Source organism: Pezoporus occidentalis, unplaced genomic scaffold (assembly GCF_034315485.1).
Source record: "Pezoporus occidentalis ecotype Australia unplaced genomic scaffold, CSIRO_AGI_Poc_V1 ctg4, whole genome shotgun sequence".
In the NCBI taxonomy this organism is placed as follows: domain Eukaryota; kingdom Metazoa; phylum Chordata; class Aves; order Psittaciformes; family Psittacidae; genus Pezoporus; species Pezoporus occidentalis.
The window spans coordinates 23,549,548-23,574,426 of NW_026915724.1; the positions used below are offsets into that span (position 1 = coordinate 23,549,548).

The 24,879-nt window shown below is 44.0% G+C and overlaps 2 protein-coding genes across 10 annotated transcripts in view; one reads left to right on the plus strand and one right to left on the minus strand.

Moving 5' to 3' along the window:
* Nucleotides 1–1,778: 1,778 nt before the first annotated feature.
* On the plus strand, nt 1,779–16,347 carry PRELID3A (PRELI domain containing 3A). Of its 4 annotated transcripts, none has more exons than XM_062633022.1 (7): nt 1,779–1,944; nt 4,517–4,685; nt 5,090–5,179; nt 5,969–6,039; nt 6,135–6,237; nt 8,554–8,661; nt 12,162–13,856. In XM_062633022.1, exons 1-6 carry the CDS (start codon nt 1,913–1,915, stop codon nt 8,605–8,607), a joined length of 519 nt encoding a protein of 172 aa, XP_062489006.1. In that variant the 5' UTR covers nt 1,779–1,912; the 3' UTR covers nt 8,608–8,661; nt 12,162–13,856. The 4 variants fall into 4 exon arrangements, with proteins under 4 accessions (XP_062489006.1, XP_062489005.1, XP_062489007.1 ...); XM_062633021.1 differs by having other exon boundaries at nt 8,554–8,640; XM_062633020.1 differs by lacking the exon at nt 8,554–8,661 and adding an exon at nt 16,213–16,347 and having other exon boundaries at nt 1,785–1,944; nt 12,162–14,109.
* Nucleotides 16,348–17,065: 718 nt separating this feature from the next.
* Nucleotides 17,066–24,879, minus strand: part of SPIRE1 (spire type actin nucleation factor 1) — a 132,551-nt gene continuing 124,737 nt past the window's right edge. For all 6 annotated transcript variants that reach the window (XM_062633015.1, XM_062633014.1, XM_062633016.1 and 3 more), the window contains 3 exons: nt 24,261–24,288; nt 24,037–24,173; nt 17,066–23,245 (listed from right to left, as the gene is read on the minus strand). In XM_062633015.1, the coding sequence (XP_062488999.1) occupies nt 22,993–23,245; nt 24,037–24,173; nt 24,261–24,288 (418 nt within the window). In that variant the 3' untranslated portion in view covers nt 17,066–22,992. The remainder of the gene's footprint in view (nt 23,246–24,036; nt 24,174–24,260; nt 24,289–24,879) is intronic.

Genomic DNA, 24,879 nt, shown 5'->3' on the forward strand with positions numbered 1-24,879 from the left:
GTGTCTGTCCGTCACCCTTGCTGCCGCACGCCCCCTGGCCGTTACATCCCCGCGCTCCTCCCTGCGTGGCGCTGAGAGGAGCCGGTACTCGAGGGGTGGCTCGGACGGTGTGGCAGCGGGAGGGCACGGCCAGCACCGCTCAGAAGGGCGGGCTTCCCCCTGCCAGGGGAGCCTGCGAGGCTGCGGCCACGGGAGGGCCTCAGCATTCCGGCTCTCGTCCACCCCGCTGCCCTGACAGGGACGGGTCTTAGCGGCGTTGCCGAGTAAAGCCTGTTTATCATAGAATCACAGAATAGTTTGGGTTGGAAGAGACCTTCAGAGGTCATCTAGTTCCAACCCCCCTGCTAGGAGCAGGGACACCTCCTGCTAGACCAGGCTGCCCAGAGCCACGTCCAGCCTGACCTTGAATGTCTCCACAGATGATGCATCCACTACCTCTCTGGGCATCCTGCGCCAGTATTTTACCACCTTCATCGTAAAGAATTTTTTCCTCACATCCAGCCTGAATCTCCCCTCTTTTAGTTTAAAACCATCACCCCTTATCCTATCACAACAGGCCCTGCTAAAAAGTCTTTCCCCATTTTTCCTGTAGGCCCCTTTTAAGAACTGAAAGGCTGCAATAAGGTCTCCCCAGAGCCTTCTTTTTGCAAGCTGAACAACCCCAACCCTGTCAGACTTTCCTCACAGGAGAGATGCTCCATTTCTCTGGTTATTTTTGTGGCCCTTCTCTGGACCCTCTCCAACAGGTCCATATTATCTTTCCATCCCTCAGGTGTGCCAACTGCACCATTTGGCTTTGTGTCAGCTGCAAACTTGCTGACAGTGCACTCAATCATAGAATCATAGAATAGTTAGGATTGGAAAGGACCTTAAGATCATCTAGTTCCAATTCCCCTGCCATGGGCAGGGACACTTCACACAAGGCTCTCTCCAACCTGGCCTTGAGCTCTGCCAGGGATATTTACCTCTTTAGGCAACCTGTGCCAGTGCCTCACCACCCTAACAGTAAAAAACTTCCTCCTTATATCCAGTTTAAACTTCCCGTTTAAGTTTTAACCCGTTACCCCTTGTCCTATCACTACAGTCCCTAATGAAGAGTCCTTCCCCAGCATCCTTATAGGCCCCCTTCAGATACTGGAAGGCTGCTATGAGGTCTCCACACAGCCTTCTCCGGTCTCAACAGCCCCAACTTCCTCAGCCTGTCTTCATAGGGGAGGTGCTCCAGTCCCCTGATCATCCTCGTGGCCCTCCTCTGGACTTGTTCCAACAGTTCCATGTTCCTTTTATGTTGAGGACACCAGAACTGCACAAGTATTGTAGGTACTCCAATCCCACTATGTTGCTGATGAAGATATTAAAGAGTACTTGGTCCCAGTATAGACCCCTGAGGGATGCCACTTGTCACTGGTGTCCATACACGTACTGAACTGTTATCACCTGCAGTGATATCTGTTATCCTGTGGTAACGTTCAACAAAGCCTGGCGGAAAGAAGACAACTTGTCTCCTGAGGGATTGTTTTCCCTATATCACACATTTTACGTGGAGGTGCCCACTGTAAAGTCACTTCGTGCAAAGGCCTTTGGGTGAATTAAGGCGTTTAGCGTCACTATTTCACTCCTCAACACACACTTCATCTCACTGCCTGCTACCCCCGCACGGCTGCCTCACAGCCTGCGCGCCAACCTCTGCGGCGGTGGCGGCGGCAGTGGGCGGGGCAAGGCGAGGCGGTGACGGAATCGCGTGACGCACGAGCCGGCTGGGCACGCCCAGCGCCTGCCCCGCGGAGCTCCGCCCCCCGGTTGGCGCTCGGTGGCCGGTAGGCAGGCGCGGGGCTGTTAGGAGCTGCTGAGCGTGGATTGCTGCTTCTGCCGCCTCGCTTCCCTCCGGCCGTGAGGAGAGACTGCGGCGGCCATGAAGATCTGGAGCTCGGAGCATGTGTTCGGGTGAGGGGCCGGGCGGGCGGGGAGGGCTGAGGGGGGACCGAGTCCGCCGCGCGCGGCCGGCGGCAGTTGGTCGGCGGCATCGCTCCTTCCGCCGGCTGTCCGGCGCCTTGCTGGGGTGGGCCGGGCCGGGCCCTGCCTGGGTGAGGGCGGAAATTGGAAGTGCCGCGGGTGCGGCTGGAGGAAGGAGGCTGAGAGCGGCAGCTCCTGACCGGTTAAACCGGCACGAAGGCTTGACAGGCAACCCGGGTGGGGGAGGACGGGGGACTGGTCTGTGGTGGCGTTAAACCCCTCCGGTGACGGGGTGGGCTGGCGGTGTGTCAGTGCTTCCCCCGCTGAGGGTCCTTCATCACCTTCAGCTTCTTTCTCCTGCGTGGTCGGGCTTCCGTGCGAGAGTTTCTCCCACCGCTTGCGGCTGGAAATGCCATTCCACCTAGCGGTGGTAGTGATGGGGGTGGTCCCACAGCCGAACTGCTTGGGAAAGACGTGGGTAATTAAAGAAAAACATTTTTCGCATCAAAAGAAAACATAAATCCCAAACTACTGACGTACTTAACGATGTGTTCCAAGAGGTGTGGACAGAGGGACGGTGTATCTTACCTTAGCTGTCAGATACTCTCAGAGAAATGCCTAGCAGACACACATTAAGTGATAATTGAGTAAGTTTTCTTACTGTCAGTCTTTTTCCACATCGAAGACACTTTGAACCCGGTTCTGGCCATCCAGTTCCACTTTTGTGTAACAAGGGAGCAGTAAGCAAAAGGTTACTGTTACACATCAACAGGTATGTCACAAGATTTACCAGGGAGCTGACCTGAGGATGCAGCAGTTCCAGTGCAGCTTTTTAATTGCCACCAAGAACTCATCTGCTACAGGTCTCTTAAAACTCAAATCCTGAAGAGCATCAGAGGTGATAGTTCTTAAAGTATGTGCCGTTTTAAACTTCCTTAATTACATTAGCACAGCTGAATTTTCAAGGCTAGGCTGGATGGGGCTTTGAGCAACCTGGTCTAGTGAGAGGCATCCCTGCCCAAGACAGAGGGGATGGAACTGGATGATCCTTAAGGTCCCTTCTAACCCAAGCTATTCTATGATTCTGTGAATTCAAACTGTAGCTTCTAATATGAAATGGCAAGCAGAGGCTTGTAAAGGCTGCTTGCATGTGGCGTAAGTTCTGGGTTTGAGATGAGTATCTGACACCTGTGAAACCTGATTTTTATTTGGTATTTTCTCATCAAGATCTATACTGGAGCACCTCTATCTTACAGTGTCATGTGTGCGGGATTAGATAGTTCAGGCGTTAATAAAATATTGTTGTGCCTTATCAGATCCCTCAAGGACACTTAGCAGAAAGTTATCATTTTCTGTTTGTGACTCTTATGTTGATTGTGACGTACAGTCACTGAAGATAACAGGGAATGGTCCTCCAGCTCTTCCTCTGATGTAGGAACTGTGGGCTCTGTTTTTCCTGCTTCTACCAATAGAGCCAAAAGACCTTTTCTCACTGTTGTTGGAACTTATTTTCCCAAGCTTCTGTTTGTTCTGGCAGTGGTGTACAGTTGATGCCCTTCTGTACCAATCTATTTGAAGACTAAAAGTAGTGTTCTTAAAAATCAAATCCATTTAGGGCCCTAAGTGCAAATCTTACATACAAGTTGGCACCCCTAAGCCTTCTTAACTTAGACACCAGTAGTTAATTTTTTAAAAGTACTTCTAAAGGTTATAAACCTTTTGTTCCTGATCTATAAGTTATTCTGAATGTAGAAATCATTGCTTCGGGCAGAATTTCTGTAGTGGATCAAGGCCATAATTTCTCTGTCCTCTGTTTCAGAAGGTACATAAAGTCCCACAACAAGAGCCGTGTGGGCAGCCTGGCCTCCAGGAGTGGGGCTGCTCTGATCCCAGGAGCCTGAAACTATCAAAACTTATTTCATAAACGCAGTTCTGTGTTGAGAGCTAACAAGCTGCTGGAAGCGGTAGTATAAGTGCACACTTAAGGCAGTGAGCTGATACAGTTTCTGAAAATCTGATTTTGGGGGGGTTTATTTATTTTGAACTTCTTGATTAATTTTTTTTTTTAGTTGAATTAAATTTTGCTTTGCGTTTTTGCTACAGGAAGAAACAGAAGCTAATGATTTCTTCTTGAATTTATTTGGTGTAAGCAAGGCTATACTTAAATGTTAGGTCAGGTGGCTTTTCTGGTTAAGCTCTCAAATGCATTGAGATTGAGCCATCTCTGTGGACAGCTACCCTGTCATTGTGGGGCTTTTGCACAACTAATTGGAATGTTACATATAGTAATTTGTGACTGTTGCTCCTTGCTGTCATTTCTGTTAGTCTTGGGTTAACAATTCCTTTCTTCATTCTGGAAAAAGGAGTATTATTTTTTTTTCTGTTTGTGTGTCAATACTTTCTTATTCCTTTCCCAAGCACTGCTGTATTCTGAAGGGACTTCTGGGAGCTAGGGAGTTGTACAACATGTGCCATACTACACAACCTAGATCCCTGGTTTATTATTGTCTAAATAATTGCAATTGAATGCAAAATGGTTACAAATCCTGTCTCCTTTTTACAGACACCCCTGGGATACAGTGATCAAAGCTGCTATGAGAAAGTACCCCAACCCAATGAATCCGTGTGTGGTAGGAGTGGATGTCCTTGACAGAACCCTTGATAACCAGGGGAGGTTGCATAGCCATCGTCTCCTCAGCACAGAGTGGGGATTGCCAAGTATTGTAAAAGCGGTACGCTTTGACAGTCATAATGGTTTAGTAAGGCTGTGATGCATTTTTATGTGGTCACCAGAACTGGAGCTGAATTCAAAGTAAAAGCTTAATTTGTAGGCAGTACAATCAATATCACATAAGCTGTAATTAGTGTACCTAGTGGCGAGAATATGTTGTAGGCTTTATATGTCTATCCAGTCTGTATATCTATACATGCCTTCCAGACTGGTCTGTGTCGTGCTATATGGCTGATGCCATCTGCAAGGATGTAGTCTTGCCAGTGATCCCACTGTTGTGGTATCCGTTGATTACTTCTATTTATTTAGGGCCACTAGAAACTTAACATTTTTGTGTTTCAGAGGCTTTTTTGTTTTGTTTTGTTTTTAGTACTTAACTTTATTTTTTTATTTCTTCCTTTTCAGATTTTAGGAACAAGTAGAACTCTGACTTACATTGAGGAACATTCTGTGGTAGATCCAGTGGAAAAAAAGATGGAGCTTTGCTCAACTAATGTGAGTGGTAGCTTAAGAAATTACTGGTAATTCGATCTGGAGATTAGATGTTTTGCTCTTAACATTTAGGAATGTGTTTGCATCTTTTATCAGGAGGTGGCAATTTCCACATCTTAGTTGGCATATTAGCTGGCTCTTTTTTATTCCTCCTTCTTCTTTCCACAAATAGGAAACTTTAAATACTTTGGGATCAAACATTTGTGATTCTTTTTTAATTAAAGGCTATTTCTCAGAATTCCTATGAAGTAGTTTGACTTTAGATGAATAATTTGTTCTACATTATGCTGCCATTTACAACAGAAGTGATAACTTGAAATGCCTTTTTTCTCAAGATGTAAATGAAGTATAATGCTGTATCCTGGGAACTTGTTACTATCAGATTTAAAGTAGAGTTGTCTGTAGAAGAACATTGTCTCTGTACAAGATGCATTGTCTTTCTGGAGTATTAGTTTTCTGTACTGTCCAAATAGTGTTACGGTGGTCTTGGTCTTGAAGAGCCTCTCTGGGTCACATGCCATAAATCAGATAAGACTCAACATTCAGAGAAAACAAATGGAAAGCTGCTTGTGCTTCGAACTGTGAATAGGCAGTTAGACTGATATAATTAGATCTAGAACAGGAGAAGATCCATCACCCTTTATAGGTCTTTTTATTGACTGTGTTCTGGATTTTATATTCAATTCACACTGCTCTGTCTCTGACATTGGGTGATCTATTGTTGAGTAGTGCTGTTGATAACAGAAAAATGAAAGGGAAGTGAGGATTTAAGCTTTATTTTTTCTTTTTAAGATTACTCTCACAAACTTAGTGTCTGTTGATGAGAGACTGGTTTACAGGCCGCATCCTGAGAACCCTGAAAAGTAAGTAAGGATATTTTTGTGCTTTTTTGTACATAGGAGACATTTATGCTAGTCCAGTTCACTTTAGGTGTTAACTTTTCTTTATTCTTTTACAGAACTGTGCTAACTCAAGAAGCAATTATTACTGTTAAAGGCATTAGCTTGAGCAGTTATCTGGAAAGCTTAATGGCAAACACAATATCTTCCAATGCCAGAAAGGTACATCTTTATTCTGTTTTCTCTCTCTCTCTTCCCACTCCTACCTTTTTTTTTTTAAATAGTAATGTCAATCACATGTCCTGAATACTACATTTAATTTCGCTGAACTCTGTGCACAGTTTCAACTCAGCAACTAGAATGTAATTTCCCAAAGTATGAAAAGGTTTCACTACGAAATCTTTTGTTTTTTAACTAGAAATTCACAGCAGAACAAACTTCTGTGTTCATGCTACATAATATACATATAGCATATACACACTGCTAGTTGGTATTGTTTTGTTGGGTTTTTGGTATTTTTTTCTTCCAAAGCACCTTTTTAAACACTAACTTCCTATTTCCAGGAGTTAGTCCTAGTAGTGAACATAATTTTTCTCGTGAGACCTCACTTGGAGTATTGTGTACAGTTCTGGTGTCCTCAATGTAAAAAGGACATGGAACTGTTGGAACAAGTCCAGAGGAGGACCACGAGGATGATCAGGGGACTGGAGCACCTCCTCTATGAAGATAGGCTGAGAAAGTTGGGGCTGTTGAGCCTGGAGAAGAGAAGGCTGTGTGGAGACCTCATAGCAGCCTTCCAGTATCTGAAGGGGGCCTATAGGGATGCTGGGGAGGGACTCTTCATTAGAGACTGTACCCCTAGGACAAGGGGTAACCGGTTAAAACTTAAACAGGGAAAGTTTAGATTGGATATAAGGAAGAAATTCTTTACTGTGAGGGTGGTGAGGCACTGGAATGGGTTGCTCAGGGAGGTTGTGAATGCTGCATCCCTGGCAGTGTTCAAGGCTGGGCTGGGCAGAGTCTTGGGTGACATGGTTTAGTGTGAGGTGTCCCTGCCCATGGCAGGGGGGTTTGAACTAGATAATCTTAAGGTCCCTTCCAACCCTAACTATTCTATGATTCTATAACTTTCTTTTCAGCCTTTATAATCTGGATTTAACAGTTAATGCTAGCATATTATCTATGCTGCTTTGCCACTTGTTCCAGTTACTGTACATTACTGAGCTGTCTCCTTGCCTTTGCTGCAAGTAATATAATATAAGCAGAGGCACATTCTTTGAAGAGGTGAAACTATGCTTCCTTTTGTAGATAATACTACACCAACTCCTCTGTCTTGCAGTTGCTTTTTCTACTTGGCTTGCAGCCATGGAGCTGCATTTCAGCACAGGCAGAGCTATGGGACTGCTTATTCTTGGGAATTTCATCCTGTACTGCTTTGGGGGAAGGTGGGAAAGAAATGGAGTTGCTAGAGAAGCAGAGGCATCACTGCTTAACAGCAGGACAAGTGCGCATGAAATCTGAGTTAGTACTCCGCATTGCTGGGGAGGCTCAGCATAGTAGGAATCTGGCCCAGGTAACTCTTACTATGTCAGGGAGCCTGTGCTTTGGCCAGCCCTTTGTCCTTGTGAGAGATGTTGCTTGGCCAAGGCAGTGTAAGTCAACTTGATAGAAGACATTGACCAACTAGATCATAGAGGAGAGAGATTCCTTTTCCTCCTTCCTGTGTGCTTCTCCAAAAATGAAAGGAAAACAGGTTAAAATCGGGAGATGGGGAAGGAGTAATTTCTAGACACAAGAAGAGTAACTTTAACTAGCTGAATGTTCTCTGTGTTTGAAAGTCAGAAATGGAATGTATTTCAGGTAAATTACAGTTCTTCTCTGATCCAGTTTCCATTTAAAAGTCTGTGAAGGTCATATATTCTTGAAAAAGAAGTCCAAACCCTGGCTCATAACCTGACTTCAGGCTGACTTGGAGGTAGCAAAGCACTAGCTAGTTGGAATGGCCAGATCAACTAGGCACACTTTAAAGTGCTGTCTGAATTCTTCTTGTGGCATCTGTCACATTTGCATGTCTCTACTGAACTCAGAGAAACAGTGTGAATATTGCTTGGTACCTGTTCAGGTGTTGCCTGTGTCAGAGCTTGATTTGTTTTAAAGATTGTTCTTCAAGGAACACACTGGCTTACAAGCTTCTTGCAAATCAAAAAAACCCTTGTCCTGTGTGATTCACTAAAAAGTCTCTTTAGATTTGAACTTGACAGGAATTTATACTTGCTCCCACCAGCCCTTTTCTTGCTCGCCAGAAACCTACTCTGCTATTACTAGCTCTTCTTGCATATAGTGCTGTGCCTCTGTGCTCTTAGCACCCCACTTAAACTTCATAAACATTGCTGATAAATGTTTTATTGTTCTGAAGAAATAGGAAGTTCGTGTTGAGATTTTGCTCTGAGCTAGAAGTGGCAGATGATGCATTATTATTTTTACTGATGATGGAAAATCATTTGCCATACATTGTAAATCTTTTTTGTGTTACTCCAGGGGTGGGATGCTATTGAGTGGATAATTCAAAACTCTGAAAGCGCTCTAAGCTAGCAGTGCTCCACATCTCCAGTTTACTAACTAGTGGTAATGCCAGCATTCTTCTTGGTACAGCATTTCAGCTTTCTAGCAAATATGTGCATGGATTGTTGTCATGTGAATTTCGTAAATTAACCTGCATGTATGCTCTATACATTGCATACAGGAATGGCAAAAATGTTCATTACACTGCAGCTGCAGAGAGTGGGAGTAGGTCAGATCTAGGCTGGATCCTGTGCCACTGGACAGCCAGCTTGCTGCAGGCCTGTCTTGTGCCACAGTGTACTGCTTTCCAATGAAAGTGGAATGATGACTGCAGATACAGGCATGTGTTTGATCTGGTCCTAGTTTCTGTGATTTCAGTGTCAAACTGACACCTGAAGAAAATAATAAATTGGTTAGTGACTGGAATTGGCATTACAAAAATAAAACAGAATTGTATCTTAGGGTAGAAAATTAATTTATTGAAACAGATTGCCTAACAGGGGTGATCTTTTGCAGAGTGAAATTGTATTTGCTTTTCTTATGCCTAAGGAATATTGTTGCCCTTCTGTGAACTTCTGTGGAAGCCTGTAAGAAGCTTGAAGCTGCCAGAATGCCAGGCTGTTCATGTTTTCCATTGCTCTTGTAGTTACATTCATTTTGGTAGTGATGTGTCCCTCAAGCGATGTGACTATGAAAAAATGTGACTTCAAGGTTGAGAGAACTGAGTGTACTTGCCTCTGTGCAGACTGTTTTCCTTCCACTAGTCAGTGTAGCCTGTCTCTGTCATTCCTGTATCGGCTTATGCTTGAACTAATAAGATTCCTTAAAAAAAAAAAAAATAAAAAAAAAATTATGCTGCTTCCCCTAGTTAAGAACATGGGGTTTTCTACACTGCGTACTTTGAGATCAGTGTATGCCCTCAGTGTTTGCTTTTACGTTCTCATTCCACTAAGCTTTTATGGCTGTTTATCTGGAAAACATCAACTCCAAAGGCTTAGCATTTATCAGTCACTTAAGCTCCACCAACAGATTTTCATATGCAGCCTTTGGTCTGCCAAACACATCATACTGCAAACATATGCAATAAAGACTAATATAATATGCATGCTTTGTTATGAATGTGCTCGCTTGATTGCCTACTACAGAATTTGTTGTGCAGTGTGAAACTTTATAGACCAATCCTCTGTCAGATTTTTTTCTAGTAACTGGTCAGTCCTACAGTACTTGGAGCCTTTGCATCTGGTTGAGATTTGTAACTTAATTGCCTGTGCAGAATATTGCTGCAGTCTTGCTTGCCAATATCACAAGTTTAGCTGCAAGCTATAGTATATCATGTATGCAGGTCTAAAGAGATGTGCAGACCTGGGTAGTCTCAAAACCTGAAGTAAATATCTTGATGCTTCACTTGAATGTCGTGGATTTTTTAGATTCATTTTATCTTATCAACAAATATATCAACTAAACCACTATGGTTTAATTAGTTTTTTTCTACTGAGCATTTTCTACATCAAAGTTGTTTGACTTTCTGACAGGTCTTCTACATGCAATTAGACATATACATCTAAGCTGTTGCTGGCTTACTCAGTTTTCTGTGCCTGTCACCGAAGACAGGACGTTTTAACCTGACTTTTAAATATCTAAATGCATCCTTACTGAAAGATGATTCCCACTCTCTCCCCCCACTTTGTTCCTTACCGAGCACTTCACTCAGCTAATTCATGGCTACTCCTGCCTGGGTGCTCTTATGCATGCTTTGCTGGTGTCTCCAGGTCTTGCACAGGATGGTGGAAGTTACCACCTGCTGAAGCATGGTCGATCTCATGCTCAAATGGAAGGATCTCAGAAGTGAAATCATACTCTTCTAATGACTTTTTCTAGCAACCCAAGTCTAATGATTTTTTTCTAGCTTAAACTGGACAATTTAAATCACACTTTATTGAATATTCTTAGTATTCTTAAAAACATATTTTAAACTAAGTTAAACATACTAGTTCATGACTAGTTCTCTTCTGGGTAGAGCTGAATGCCCCTTTCTGAGCTCTGGCCGAGAGCTGAATGTTGTGATATGTAGATGACTTTTCTGAGATCTGCCTGCCAGTGCAGATATCATAGCAATTAGTGTTGCTCAGCAAGTTGCTGTGATATGAAAAACGTACAGAGAAACAGAGTCTTTATTTCTTTTAATAGACTACACTGCAGCCTGGAACTGGGCTTTTTTATATTATTCCAGAGTAATGTTTCTAGACACAAAAAAAATGCTTCAAAAGTATGCGTGGGTTTTGGTTTGACTTGTTTGTTTGAGGTTTTCAAAGCTCTTTATGCAGCTTCTTGCTTAGAAGTTCATAATGAGCAATGGCAGGTTCTGAACACTTTATGAGGTTTTTGTTCACTTTATTGCCTCTAACGCATGCAATGAAAATAGTCTATCATAGTTCAGAACAAAACTCTGTGTGCCCGGAGGGGTGTTCCTCTCCTTTCCCTCAATCTCTGCAGAGGACCTGAACACTGACACTGGCTCTCCTGAAGGCTTAGGACTTTGGGAGCTCAGACCCTTTATCTCCAGAACTGCTCTAGACTTGGCCAAAGCCTTGTGGCTCCCAGTTACTGCTCCCCACAGTTTGTACTTCTTACTCTTGGTAGGGTAAGAGAGGTGAATGTCTCTTGGCTTCTCTTTAAGAGAAAGAAGGTCAGGCATTTTCCTGCTCTGATGCCATCTGCTTGTTTTGGCAAAGGCTGTTATTCTGCGATGGTGGAGCTCTGAAATCTTACACTTTTATTTAGTTAAAGTGCTTCTCTTTATATTCTTGCCTTCATCATGTGTCTGGCTGCATGCTCATCTTGTGGTCATTGGGGTGCAGCTGCTACAGGGTCTTCTTAAGGTAAAAGGTTTTTTACATGCTTATCTTGCTGCATTCCCCAGCTCTTACTAAAGCATTGGCTGTCAGTGTCCAGCTTTGAAGCACTCCGACTCTGAGAACTGAACAGAGAAAGACCATACCTTGATATGAAACACGCAACTGTAGTCTCCCAGTTAGTCTGTTTTACATGCTGGAAGTTACTGTGCATGTATGTAGACTTCAGCGTGAGTCCATCTCTGAACTCTTGCTAGGTATCAAATCAGTTGTTACTACTTCAAAGAGCACTTGGAAGGCTTTCTTTCTTTGTCCTGGATCTTCTCAAAACCTGCGCATGTAACCTGATCAATGAATCTGAGAATAGGATCTAGGCTTTGCCATAAATTTGCTGATATTCTGTGGGAGTTGGGAGCAGCAAACAGTAAAAACAGCCTCAACCTTACATAAGGTAACTTAACTGCTGAATTAGGCTTTTTGCTGAGGTGTGCTGCTGGGAGCTCACACAGCAATATTGCATTTACTCCTTGCTTATGGCTTAAGCAAATGCCTTTGCAGTGAAATTTCCATCAGAAGATGCTAAGAAATTATCAGTATAATCTGGTATTAAATTATGCAGGGCATGAAATTAATTTGAAAACAAATTCCATGTCTGACAGAGGAAAAACTATAGAAACATGAGCAGTGGTGGTGTATGTGTTCTGATCCTAAATTCCAGTATTTTCCTGGCAGGGTCGGGATGCCCTGGAATGGGTGATCAGCAAACTAAACACAGAATTGGAGGAGCTGAAGTCAACACGTGAGGGGATGAAACCAGCCATGGCAGCAGCATCAACAGAAAAATGAAACCAAAAATTCCAGGGAAGTGACAGAAGAGTCTTATTCTCCAGACTGCTTTGTAGATCTCCCTGCCAAGGCTGATCTGCACAAGTTTTATATATTTATAAGAATTTTGGATTAGCAGAAAAGTAACCTCATCTGTCATCTCCACAGCAGCTCCTGTTGCCTACTGTTGACCTCCTGCAGATGCTCTTTTTATTTAAACCATTTATTTTTAACACTGGAAACAAAACATTTAGCACATTTGAAACTGCCTAAATGTGCCTTTTCTAACAAAATTCAGAAGTATGTTATATTTACATCATCTTGGGTTTTTTGTACTCGAACTTAAAAAGAATGCATGTGTGGTAGTAAGTTTTCCATGTGAACATTCACTCTGTGAAGGGTTGATAGGAACCATAGCACTGAATTTTGTCTGCTTTGTAATCTGATAGTGTCTTAAGACACTTCAAGGGAACTACTTGAGTCAAAACATGATAGAATTAGATACCTTATCGAGAGGATCATCCCAAGAAGCTAAAACTTGTGTGGTACTAACTTTTCTTATCTTGTTTGAAAGTGCTGCCTGAACATGACACAGGGATACTTTACCTCTCAGATGTTTGTATCCAAACAAAGATAAAGTTTCTATTGATGTTAATAGCCTAAACCAGTTTTCTGGTGGGGAGAAGGGTATAATTTATTTCCATATTTATTAACTTGCCCTAGTTCCTCCCCTCCCTATGAGGAGAGGAGTTGTAATTCCTGGAAGGTGCTGGAAAATACTTCTCATATTTATCTCTAAGGGTACTTGAGGGCTACTTGAACTAATAGACTGTGCTGTTCCACTGATCCTTGCTCTTCACATCCTGTCTTAACTGAAGGAGAGACTGATGCAATAAACAGAAGAGCTGAAATGAGGAATAAGCAGGAAATCTGGGATGGTAAAGTTTCATGAACATGCACTTTTCGTGCCCTGAATGGAGAAAACGGGACTACAAGGAAAATAAATGGACTCTCCTTTTTGAGCACTTTTACTAACTACTGATTACCAGCGTAACTGATTTTTTTCAATGCTTTTCCACATTGGTACAAAATGATTTTAGGATAATTTTAAATACTTCTCATTATCTGGAAAAGTACTCTGGTACCTGTGAAATTGCTTCCTATAAAGCGTGCAGAAATATATAGGTACCAGTCCTAACCTTCTCTGATGTTCACAACGTTTTCATATTTGGTCCAGATATAGTATATGTGGTTAGGGCATTTTAACCTATTTTTGGTGTTCACACAAAGTGAGCTAAGTGTTGCAAGGATGTTTACTCATTCAAGTGGCAAGTAGGTGTTTAGGAAGCTGTTAAAGAGAATGAGTAACTTCTAAAAAAACTAGAAGAGCAAAGTGCTGGTCACTGTTTTGATCTGGTAATTCTACAGTGTCTGTAGCTTAAGGGAAGTTTCAGCGTTTGTATTCTGGGTAGTTTGAAAGTGAACATTAATTTGGGTGTAACTGTAGTCTCACTAAATTACATGATCCTAATGAATAAACTAAATTTAAAAGTACGTATGTACATATTAGTTCAAAGCAATTAAATTAGTAGCTAACATTTACACTGCTCTTTTTATATGGACCTAAAGTCTTTCTTATTTTGGAACAGAAACTTAGAGCTTAAAGACTGACAGCAGCTCCTTTCCAGAAGACACACTGGATAGCTTTGGTGCAGGTCAGTTGCTGACTGCTTCCCAGAGGAGTGATGCCACTTCCTGGATAAGGAATGCAGAAGATGTTCTAGCTCCTGGTGGCATTCAGCTGGGAAGGGGAGTGCAGCTATGGCTGAGCTCTACAAACGAAAGGAAAAGATGAGTAAGTGTCTGTGCATGTGGAAACCTGTACTGCAGCATTTCCATACATGCCTACTGGAGATGATGAAAACATAACTGTCGGGGTAGAAAAGTCTTTGGAGAGGTTCATGTACTGCTTTGCTTTGCAAGAAGGATTGTCTAAAGCTGCTTCTTGCATCAGGTTTGAAATAGTTACTTAGTGTTGTCTTAAACCTGATTTGTGTATAGCACCTACCAGCACTAGCTGGTGTCCCAGGAAAGCCACCACAGGCTCCTATGTTCTCTTCAGGGCCAAACTCCTCTGCTGCACCTTGGGTCAATATTAATTATCCATCAGTTTTCTGGATTACATGCTTTGCACTTTGTTTCCTTCTTCCAGAAACAAATCCTTACCTATTTGTGTTGCAGCATCTCTGTTCTGTTTCATTCCCCACTGATTTTGGGCTGCTTCCACTCTGCATTTCGTGCTTCTTGTGTCCAGTTTGTCTGCAGCTCACTTGCTATGGATCGCTACCTTGCCTGCTTGTGCTCAGTCATTTTCTGCTTTTCTCTAGGCTAAATGGGAGTGGGGAAACTTTGGGTAGGAAAAAGACTGATTTCCTCCAGAAGCCAGTTCCATCACCCAGCTGCCTGTCTGCATTGCTGGGCAGTGCTGCTGCTCTCACCTTGTCTTTGGGCTAGGTGACACTGCTGCACCTTCCGTGGCTGCTCATTTTTCCATTGTGTACAAAGGACCAGTGCTCACACTTGGGACCAAGCAGGCTCCAATGTTTAGCAGGTGAATTGCTTTTTAATTTCCTGTTAGCTTTCACGTGCACTTTTACTCTCCTGCTTTCTGCCCATCTAGTTTGGATATGGGGCACCCACCCTTCTTCTTCCTTGACCATGTGACTCTTCTATATGGGATCTGATACGATCTGTACCTATATGTTCAGCCCTACTGTGCATAACACTGTTTCTGAAGCACTCCAGTTCTGTCACTGTTACAGTCTGAGTTGACCCTTGGTGAAAAAAAAACCCTACCTTTGTAATTGCTTCTCTTGGTCCATCCCTATCTTTATTTACTGGAAGTGGCTAAAAATATTTCTGAAGTCAGTTTTGTGTCATGTGCATTGACAGAGGTGTCTACCAAAGCCAGAAAGCTGCATGTGAGGGGAAGTGCTAGGTTGCTTGTGGGACTGGGGGAAGGACCAAGGAGAAGGAAGCTCAGCACATGTAGCCATGCTCATTAACAGGTGGCAAGTGCCGTTTTGAGTAAGAACTCTGCACTTGACGGGGTGAAAACAGGATTAAAGATTTGTGTGTTGGGAAGGGAGGATGTTTGCTCCTGTTGTTCAAGGCACTGAGGTTTGCAGTTCAGTGTTTCTCAGCCGTTAGGTTGCAATTCAAGAGAAAGGGAGTGGGGGTTTGGGTGTAAGGAGGTGGTTTGATTTGAAGGAGTTAGTGCCAGCATATTGGGTCTGCAGCTTGGTGAGAAGTGGGGCTGCTCACCCTCCCCAGTAACTGCAGCTGTCTTGCACATGCCTGCTGTGGAAGGATGAAGCTGGAGAAGGATGAAGTTGGAAGGATGACTGCAGGGAAATAGTGAGGGAGCATGGCAGCAGTGGTTCCCGGAGCATGGCAAATGGGCCTGTTTGTGATCACTTGGCCCTGAAGGATCTTAAAGCTGTTGAAGATGCCAGGCTTGAGGTAAACTCTGGTTTCTGGTTAATGTCTGGTTTTCATGTTAGTGCAGACAGGCTCATGTTAGCAACAAAAAGCATTAACCTAAAACAGTGTAATCAGATGCTCTTGTGTGTAATGGGTTTTGTGTAGATTATCCATTTTCTTATTTTCCTGACTTGTCCTTGTACCACTAAGTCCTCCATGCTTCCCCACCCTGCTTGCTTTTTTCACCCCATCAGGCAGGTCAGCAGGCATGATGAGAGAAAAGTCATATTTGTTAGGAAAAGGGGCAATCCTAGCATAAGTTGTGGTATTCTGTAAAGACGCTTATCACAATGGAAGGCACTGAACTGCAGCACATAAGGTGTACCAGGAGCTGCTGTATCTGATGATGTAATGAAGGAGCACTGAGATGACCAGTGACATTCTGTGATGTGACACTTTTCATTTACATCCTCAGGTGGAGCAGTGGGTAACACTGTTCCTATTCTTGTATCTTCCTAGATTGTGAGCTGTGAAGGGCAGGACTCTGTGAAGTGTCTGTGTACACTATGGTGCTATCTTAAATAAATGACATCCTCCACTTAAAAAAACACTTCTGGGTGTAACTGCTGAGATGTGAAATGGGCTGTTGGTTTTCAGAGAAGGCTCAAGAAAATTTACTGGGCTCAGTGTGTGCTGGGTAAGCAGCAGTACCCTGTAAGCAATACCAGGTGCCCAGGACCTCGCTGCAAGCCACACATCCTACTGGTCAAAAGCTCTGCAGGCATCCTGTGTGCCTGAACTGAGTCCAGCAGCTGCTTCATTTTGTGGTTAACAGGAAGAAGTCATCTAAACTGATTTGTAAATCAGACCTGATTTCTCTCATAAGCTCTCTTCTTACCCCACCCACACCACTTGCCACTGGTCAGAGCCATGCAGGTTATGGAGTGGCCTTTTAATCCAGCTCCAGATCTGGGTCATGCTTTTGCTATGGATTTATTCAGTGAAGAGGCATTTTTATGAAGCACAAGTCCTGTCCTCTTCATTTTTCCACAGTGGAGATGACTGAGGCATGATTCTCATTTTACTAGAAGGCACCTGCAAGTAAAACCCTCAGTAAGGGTTCCTCATTTGGGTCCCTGCTGGCACAATACTTCCCCTTCTTATTCTTCTATTACTTTGTGTCTAACCTTGTTAAATCCTGCAGCAGCAAAGGTCTGGGGCTCTACCTGCCCACACAAATGTGGAATGCGCCCTTACCAGCTGTGCAGTGTAAGGAAGGGTGTTTAGTGTCTCCATGGTTGGCTCAAGAAAGTGTGAGCAATGCAGTATCATTTTAAAGAACTTTTTATTAGTAATGCATAAACAAGAAATTCATTTCAGTACCACATAACATGAAAACAAGCAGAAGACAATTCTGTTGCCTTTCTTTATCAGAGCTGATGCCCCTGGTGTACCTGAAGCTGCACTGATAGGTGCAGTGACAGCACAGAAGCAGAAAGTCAAAGGGGAAGGGTTTGTGCTTTGGTCCCTATTAGTGTCCAAAAAGTGCATCTCCTGTTTGGGATTTTCTTTTTTCCCCTTTACTAAAGGAGGGGCCTGGGTAGGGAGAACCAGCTGTAAGAGAAATAATACAGTTCAAATGCCCTCCTTGTTCTTTGTTTTGCTTTCTGATTCACAGGGAGTGTAACCACCACCACCCTCCACAGCTGGATGCCTATTTTAAATGCCTAGACCAAAGTTGGGCCTTGGCCTCTACCTGTCCTGTAAGAGGGGCCATGAGCATGCAGCCTCTCTGTTGGCACCTGTTTCCTCCCAGCCTTGGAAGCCAGTCCCCTGCAGAAATTGCACTAGTTCATGCCTATGTCCTTCAATTCAACAGCCCCCTAAAATCCAATCTGACAAGCCCATTCTGCATTGTTTGGCATGCAGCCTCTCCTTGCATTACTGGGTCTTTTCCACCTATGAACAAGCCTGGCACCTAAAAAGACTATCTATCTGCTTTAAAATGTGTTTTTGATTCTATCAGCCTGAAAAAAGGTATGTTCCAAATGGCTTTCTCTAGACTCGTTCTGCTTTGCAGACTGCAGCAGCTTGTGTTGTCTTTTCAGGCCGCAGAGCCCTGGCTGCCTGCATCAGCTCAGCTCAGCCTGGCACTGCCAATGAAGAACAACCTCACCAAGAACAAACTGAAGTCACTGAATTGCAGTCGAGTGCAAATACACAAAGCCATCACCACATACAATTTGCTGTGTCTATTTTGTAACTATTCAGCTCCACCTCCTGGTGATGCCCTGTGACATGGGTTGAGTGCAGACTACTGTAGTAAAATTCATCTATCTCTTCAGCAGCGGCTCTCAAAACGCTTTAAATGGTTGTACCCACATTGTCACCCATTTTCGAAGATGGGGACCTGGGGCACAGAAAATCTCACTGCTTGTGCCAGCTCTGGGCTGCTGGAGCTCGTGGTGCCACTTGACGCCCACTCTTTGCACACAGGAGCTGGCACCAGCTCTCCCAGCAGGAGTGCGCTGGGGTGCTGAGCTCCATGGAGCTGCCATGAGGACAGTGCTCATGAACTGACACGTGTGTGTCACGAAATGGGTTGTATTTTGTTCAAGGCCAGGCTGGACAGAGGCTTGGGCAATGTGGTCTAAGGTGAGGCATTCCTGCCCATGGCAGGGGGGTTGGAACTGGATCATCTTAAGGTCCTTTCCAACCCTAACTATTCTATGACCCTATGATATCAGCCTGAGCTAACGCCCCTCTCTCATGCTCTCCTACCAGGAACTTCTGGTGAAGAGCAGGTACCCCACAAAATCTGAAACACAGGAGTAAAAATCAGACAGAAACAACCAAACAGATCTTTATAGCTGGAGTCGATAAACATTCTCAGATTGGCCTTAAGATACATACATACAAAAGAAGAAATAAACCAGAGCAGCTCCAGGTTGTCAACATGGAAACACTGTAAGATTCTACAGTAACATTAACATAATCCATACGCCGTAGCACCAGAGCGTGTGGTCGCAGCACCGTTCCCCCATGCCTGTGTGCTGTCATTGTATCACCGGCGAGACTGAGCTCATAAGAAAGACATTTCTAAAAGATGTACAGAGCTGCTGGGTGAGGTAAAGTGTGAAGGTAGCCAGCAGGAGTCTAAAAGTGGAACTTCTACATTAGTTTTAACCTATAGAGCATGCAGCCAGTAGCTAACTGGGGAAGTTGATGCTGAACTTGCCTTGGGGAAACAGGAGAGCTTGAAAGAGAACAACGTAATAGTTGTGCTAAAAATGTTCTCTCCACTTCTGGTTTAAGAACTCAGAACAATCAAAAACTTCTCCAAAAGACTGCAGCATTTGTCTCCCAGAGATGAGGGATGGAGAACTCCTGAAGCCTGTGCTGCATGCAGGATGAGCCTCAGCTACACACCATCAGTGCTGGAAGCAGCAATACACTGGTAACAGAGGGAGGAGGCTGGGAGCGATGCGTGGGCGCTAATGGCATCACTGGAGTTACACAAGCGGTTTTATTGCTATTCTAAGTGCTTTGACGTTTCCCTCCCTCCGTGCAGCCCAGCCAGTGCTCTGCTGTTATTCGATCATTCTCATTAACAATTCTTTGCCAAAAGCCCTATCCAACTGATCTTACAGAACTATAAAAGCATGAAAAAGGAAAGAGGCAGAACCTTTAAATCAGCTTCCACATCAGTAATTAACACAGACAAGGGCTATAATGGAAAGGCTTTTTATTTTTGCCGGGTAACACCCCTTCTGTATAAAGGAAGTAATGGGGAAAGGGATAAAACCAAGAAACCTGCCCAGCACCACTGTCACCGTGAACGTTTGGAAGCTGGGTGTGAGAGCTCCAGCACAGCCCTGCTCACTTCCTCCATCACCAGCGAGCAGCAGAGCTGGTTCTTAATTCTCCACCACCAGGTTCACACACAGAACAAGACCGATGCTGCCAGTGGCATTTTTAACTCCTTGGGCCTCCTACGGGATATTCAGACAGACCCTGGGTGTATTGATAAAGCTAAAACAAAATAGAAGTTTTTAAAATTCATGGCAGGGAGCTTTCTGTGCTGGTCCTGCATTCTTGTCAGCAGTAATTCCAGCTAAAATGCCTATGGAGTGCAAACTGTATTAGGGGGCTGAATGCTTTAACTCTAACAAAGATAACAGCCAATACACATAAATAAGACTCATTTCCTTTTTAAAACATCATGGGAAAGTCAATTCCCACTGCGTGATTGATGGAGACTTCCTAAGTATTAAATATTTTACACATATTTACAAGCTTCTGATTTCATCCTCTTGACGCTGATGTGAAGCACAGAGCGTAACTAGGACGTGCCGGGCAGCACTGCAGGCTGCGCAGGCGAATGGCTGCAGCGGATTTGGGATGCGAGCACAAGCATCGAGATGGAAAGCTAAAAATAGCCAGTTCTGCAGCGAGCCCGGCAGCCAGCAGAGCCCAGCTCCTTCAGCTGCACCTGACCAACCAGCCTGCTGCTTGCTCTTCTGCAGGATGAAATGCCAGGATAATGTGGAGCAACTGTGCTGGGGAGGAAGGGATGGGAGGGAAGGGGAAAGGCAGCCCTCCGTACCATGTTTTTGGGAGCCTGCCATGGCATGTGCCAGCAGTCCAAAGGGTTCCTAGGGAAAAAGGAAGGTTATCCAGGCCCTGCCCTGCAGCAGCTCTGTGTGGGGAACACGGAGCAGTTCGTACAACAACTGTGCTGTTGTCCAGTGTTTGCGCCCTGCCCAGCACAGCAGAGCCCAGGCTGAGCCAAGGCAGACAGAGCCTGGATCCCCCAGGCTCCGCTGCTTCCCGAGAGCTGCCCCGCACACTGCCAGGGTGGACGGTGGCACAGGGATGCTGTGAGGGACTCTGCACACTCAGGATTTACTTAGTCCTGCCTGCTCTGCAATAGCCTAAATCTCTCTCAAAGGGGAAAATAAACATGCTGGATACCCTGCACCTGAGAGGCTTGAGGATTCCACAGAACAGGACTACGAGCAGAGGACTGAGCAACAGAAACACGTGGCTGGGACATTTCCGGGGTAAAATGACCAGAACAACAACAGGGGAGATGCAAAGTGAGATTTCCTGCATTTCCTTCAGTCTGGTTTTCCTGATGCACCGTGCAGCAAACACATGGCCAGGTTTTGGCACAGAAACAAGAAAAAGTGCTGATGTGACTGAGATCAGGTGACCCTTCCAGCAGCTGCAGAGCTTTCAAATCAGCCTGTGCTGCTCACCTCCTGCAATCCTACATCCTCAACTCATGCCAGTACTCCAGGTGCTTCAGCATGCAAGACGCTTTTCCAGAGGTACCCCGAGGAGGGGGCCCTGACACCTCACCTTACATGGGACAGCTATGGAGGAGAGTCAGCCTTGAGCCCTGCTTTTCCTGCTTGCAACGGTTCAGAACCAAACAAACCCATTATTTCAATAAGCCCTGCACAGGCAAAAATTCTCATGTTCCAAGGGGGTGTTTAAAGAAAATTAAGGACAGGCGAGTCCCTGGGAAGGTTTAAGGTGACTTTTGCATGTGCTTTACAAATCAGCTTAGAAGATATGAGCGGCTGCTCCAAAGGCTGCAATGTAACATGCAAATAGACTCTGAAGAAGAAGTCTTGGTGCCCTGGGCAGCAGGGGGTGGCCAGCAGTGGGACTGGAGCCCTGGATTGTACACTGGGTAGAATCAAGCAGCCCTGGTGCCCCACAGGCCCACACTGTTCCTCACCAGGGGGGGATTTGGAGAGGAGAATCTGTTTTGACTACTACAGCTTTAAAACCATGTTATGGGGAATCCAGTCCCAGCTACTTTGGAGCAATTCTGAGGTATCTCTCATTAATCCGAAGTATAGAAATGTTAATAAATAGATCTGAAACTTTTCTGCTATGTCATTCTATCATACACTGCTATATAGATATTAAATATGCCTCAGGGTATTAAAAAATTATGAAAAAGTTACAGTAGTTGATTTTCAAGTATGAAACTTGGCTACGTCAGCTTGCTCTGAAATCCCAAAAAGATCCAGCCCCGAATTATTGCCTAAACTCTGGCTATGCCTGGATTTAAAAACAAAAGTATTCTGAGTATAAAAAAAAAAAAGTGCAAAAAAGCATGAGATGTCAGTTAACATTGAAACATTGCTGGAGCTTCTGAACAAGCAGCCTAGCACTCTTGTGAGCGAGTCAAAAAGGGAAAAGGAATGAAGAAGGATTAAAGAAAAGATTGCTCCCAATCTGAGACAGCACCGTCCCAAATTTCAGGAGAACACGAGTTTTTACAGCCAAATTATAAACCCCAGGAAAAATGGGGCTCTCAGTGAATATGCTGTCAGCCATAACTACAGAAGTATTTGTGTGCTCCATTATAATACAAATGTACACCTTACCCACCATTTTGTCTGAGTAACCAACTTCACAGGTAGTCAGTTACAACTAGAAGCCTCCCTTATTTCCCATCCTCCCCATAAACTGTACAACTCTGTCTACTACTAAAATTCACTGCTACTGGTAGTCAGCATCATACATTCAAGATAGAAAGTAAACTACTAAAACCTGCTCAGGAGACACTCAGAAGTACACTAAGGCTTAAAAAGTACAGCAGCTCAGGGGAATGGCAACCACACTGGTGAAGAGCTTTGTCGTGTAGCTTGCCCCAGGACACAGCCGCTGTGGAGTGCTGTGCTGAACACTGATCTCAGAGCAACCAAAACAGTGCAAAGAAAGAGGGGTCTGACCACAGTCACTCACGCTCCGTGTCTGGTGTGCGATACGACCCTTTGTTGTTTCAACTAGGACATGAGCACTACTAGGGCGGTAATGCCAATATGACATACTGTTTGCTACTGTGCTAACACTGACGCTTCGTTACATTTGGTTCTCCATGAAAGGTACGTTTGCAGCTCATCTCCTGGAAAATGATTCAAAGCATGGTTAAAAAAAGACTGAAAGCAAGAAAAGGCTTTCTAGTTTCAACACATAGATACAAAAGAGGCAACGATTTCAAACTATTGTTTTTCTTCCAGTGCGAGCAGCTGACCCATTGTGTGCCCTCCCACAGAGATCTAAACAACGCGTTCTGTGTCTCTGGGAACCACTGCAGCAGGAAATCCTGTGATCTAATGCAAATTCAAGCCAGTCACGTGAAACAAAGCAACGGAATGATGATCCGGTTTCAGTGACCTTGCTCACAGATGATGACCTCATGAAGACAATAGCAAAGCAAAAGGCACGAGGCTCAGATCTCATTGATAGTCCTTTCAGAGGGGCAGTATTCGGAGGTTCCGGGTGACGCCACGTAGAAGGATTGTGTTTTCCCTTTTAACCTGGCTCGCTTGTTGGCCAGGGATAGGCTGCGCCGGCTTGAATTGATGATTTCTGAAATAAACTTCTTGCAGTCCACACACACCTCCATCGTGCTCCAGTCCTCCATTAACTCTTTGGGAAACTCTTCATGTGACCTGTCCACAGATTTGGACCTTGAGGTCAACCTGAAAGGCAAAAGAGCAGGACCTGTCACATTATTTAGCAGCGTGGCAGGGGGACCCAAGGGACACCTTTAGGAAACAGCACATCAGAATGGTCTTGATTTAAATCTTCCTTTCTTCTGTCCCAAAAATGACACCAGGAGATCAACCAGCCACCAGCTTCTGCCTGCTTTGGCAAGATTGCAGGGTCACTATCTGAGTCCATGTGTAACATTTACCTAGGCAAAACCAACCTCACTAATAACTATAAGTAGAGGATATGCTTGGCTAATTTGCCATAGCATCACACACTAGTGATTTATGCAGAGGGTTTATACAGAAGATGCCTTCAAAAAAGAGCATTTATTTTATATTTAATTTCTGGGATTAGCTTTGGCAACCATCTGTCTAGAAGATATAAAACCAGTAGGTAACTTCATCATATCTAAGTGAAAAAAATAATAACCCAGAAAAAATTAGAATTAAACAAAATCAGGAAACAGAAGATAACTCTGTGCAAGACATCACTGAATTCCCACTCAGTGAGTGATTCTTGCCTGTGAGATTCATCTCAGGAGAGTCTATTTTTCAGCTGTAATGTGAAAAAGGTTTAAGACATGCTGTTCTGTTTTTCTCTAAATCAAAGCAATGAGTGGAAGAGACATGGATTTTCAGGCTTCAGAAAAGTTACTACGAGCATTAGAAACATGGATGACTGCAAACCAGGTAGAGAGAACCTTAATGCTTGATAACCCAACATGAAACACTTTGGAAGCATTTGTGACAGCCACATGTGAGCTGGGGTCATTTCTCACCTGGACATGCTCCGCAGCGAATGGTGGTGACTGGTAGAGGGTTTCTCTGGCCTCATAAAGCTCTCTCCTCTTTGTAAGGTTGAAGGTCCCAGTGAGAAGATGGGGAGAGTAGAATATGGCTTGGATGGCAACCGCATCTTTGAGAAAGGCAGAAGAGACGTGCAGCATCATTACAAAGATTACAGCCTTTTAGAATGGCCCTAGCCAAAATTTTACTTACTTACTTTTTTGCAACACTGCGAGCATACAGGCCTGTGTAAGAAAGCAAAAGCATGAGTCATTTCATTGGGAAAAATTACATTTAAATCAAGAATAAGGGATAAATGTTTTCAGGAGTTATAATCCTCGATTTTATTTTTAAAGCTTCTCCAATGTGATAACTTCAATCAGAACATGAAGCCAAAAGCAAGGAGAAATGGTAAACAAGAACTACAGCTGAATTTAAAAATAAACCAGAGAAAAGCAAAAGCAAAAGCTGTTCTTCCTCTAAAGAAACCTCCTTTGGTAAGTGAGACAGTAAGTCAGTGAGTCTATAGATCTCCTCACTTACTGCCTCACTGTTCGTATTTTTCATTTTGCTTGCAGACAACTCCTTTTCCCTTTCCCCCCACCAATACTCCAAATACAGTCCAAAAGGGAAACGGTCTTGGAATGTTTTCCCCTACAACAGAGATTATAGAACTGTTGGTTCGGGAGACTGAGTAAATTTTATCTCACTCTCCCATAAGCACAGAACAAATGAGTGTTTCTCTCTCTTTTAGCCAAGAGTTTCAGCCTAAGGAATAAATCTGTCACTTAGGAAGGAACTGGTTTTGTATATGTTTTTTTAACATCGACTGTTAT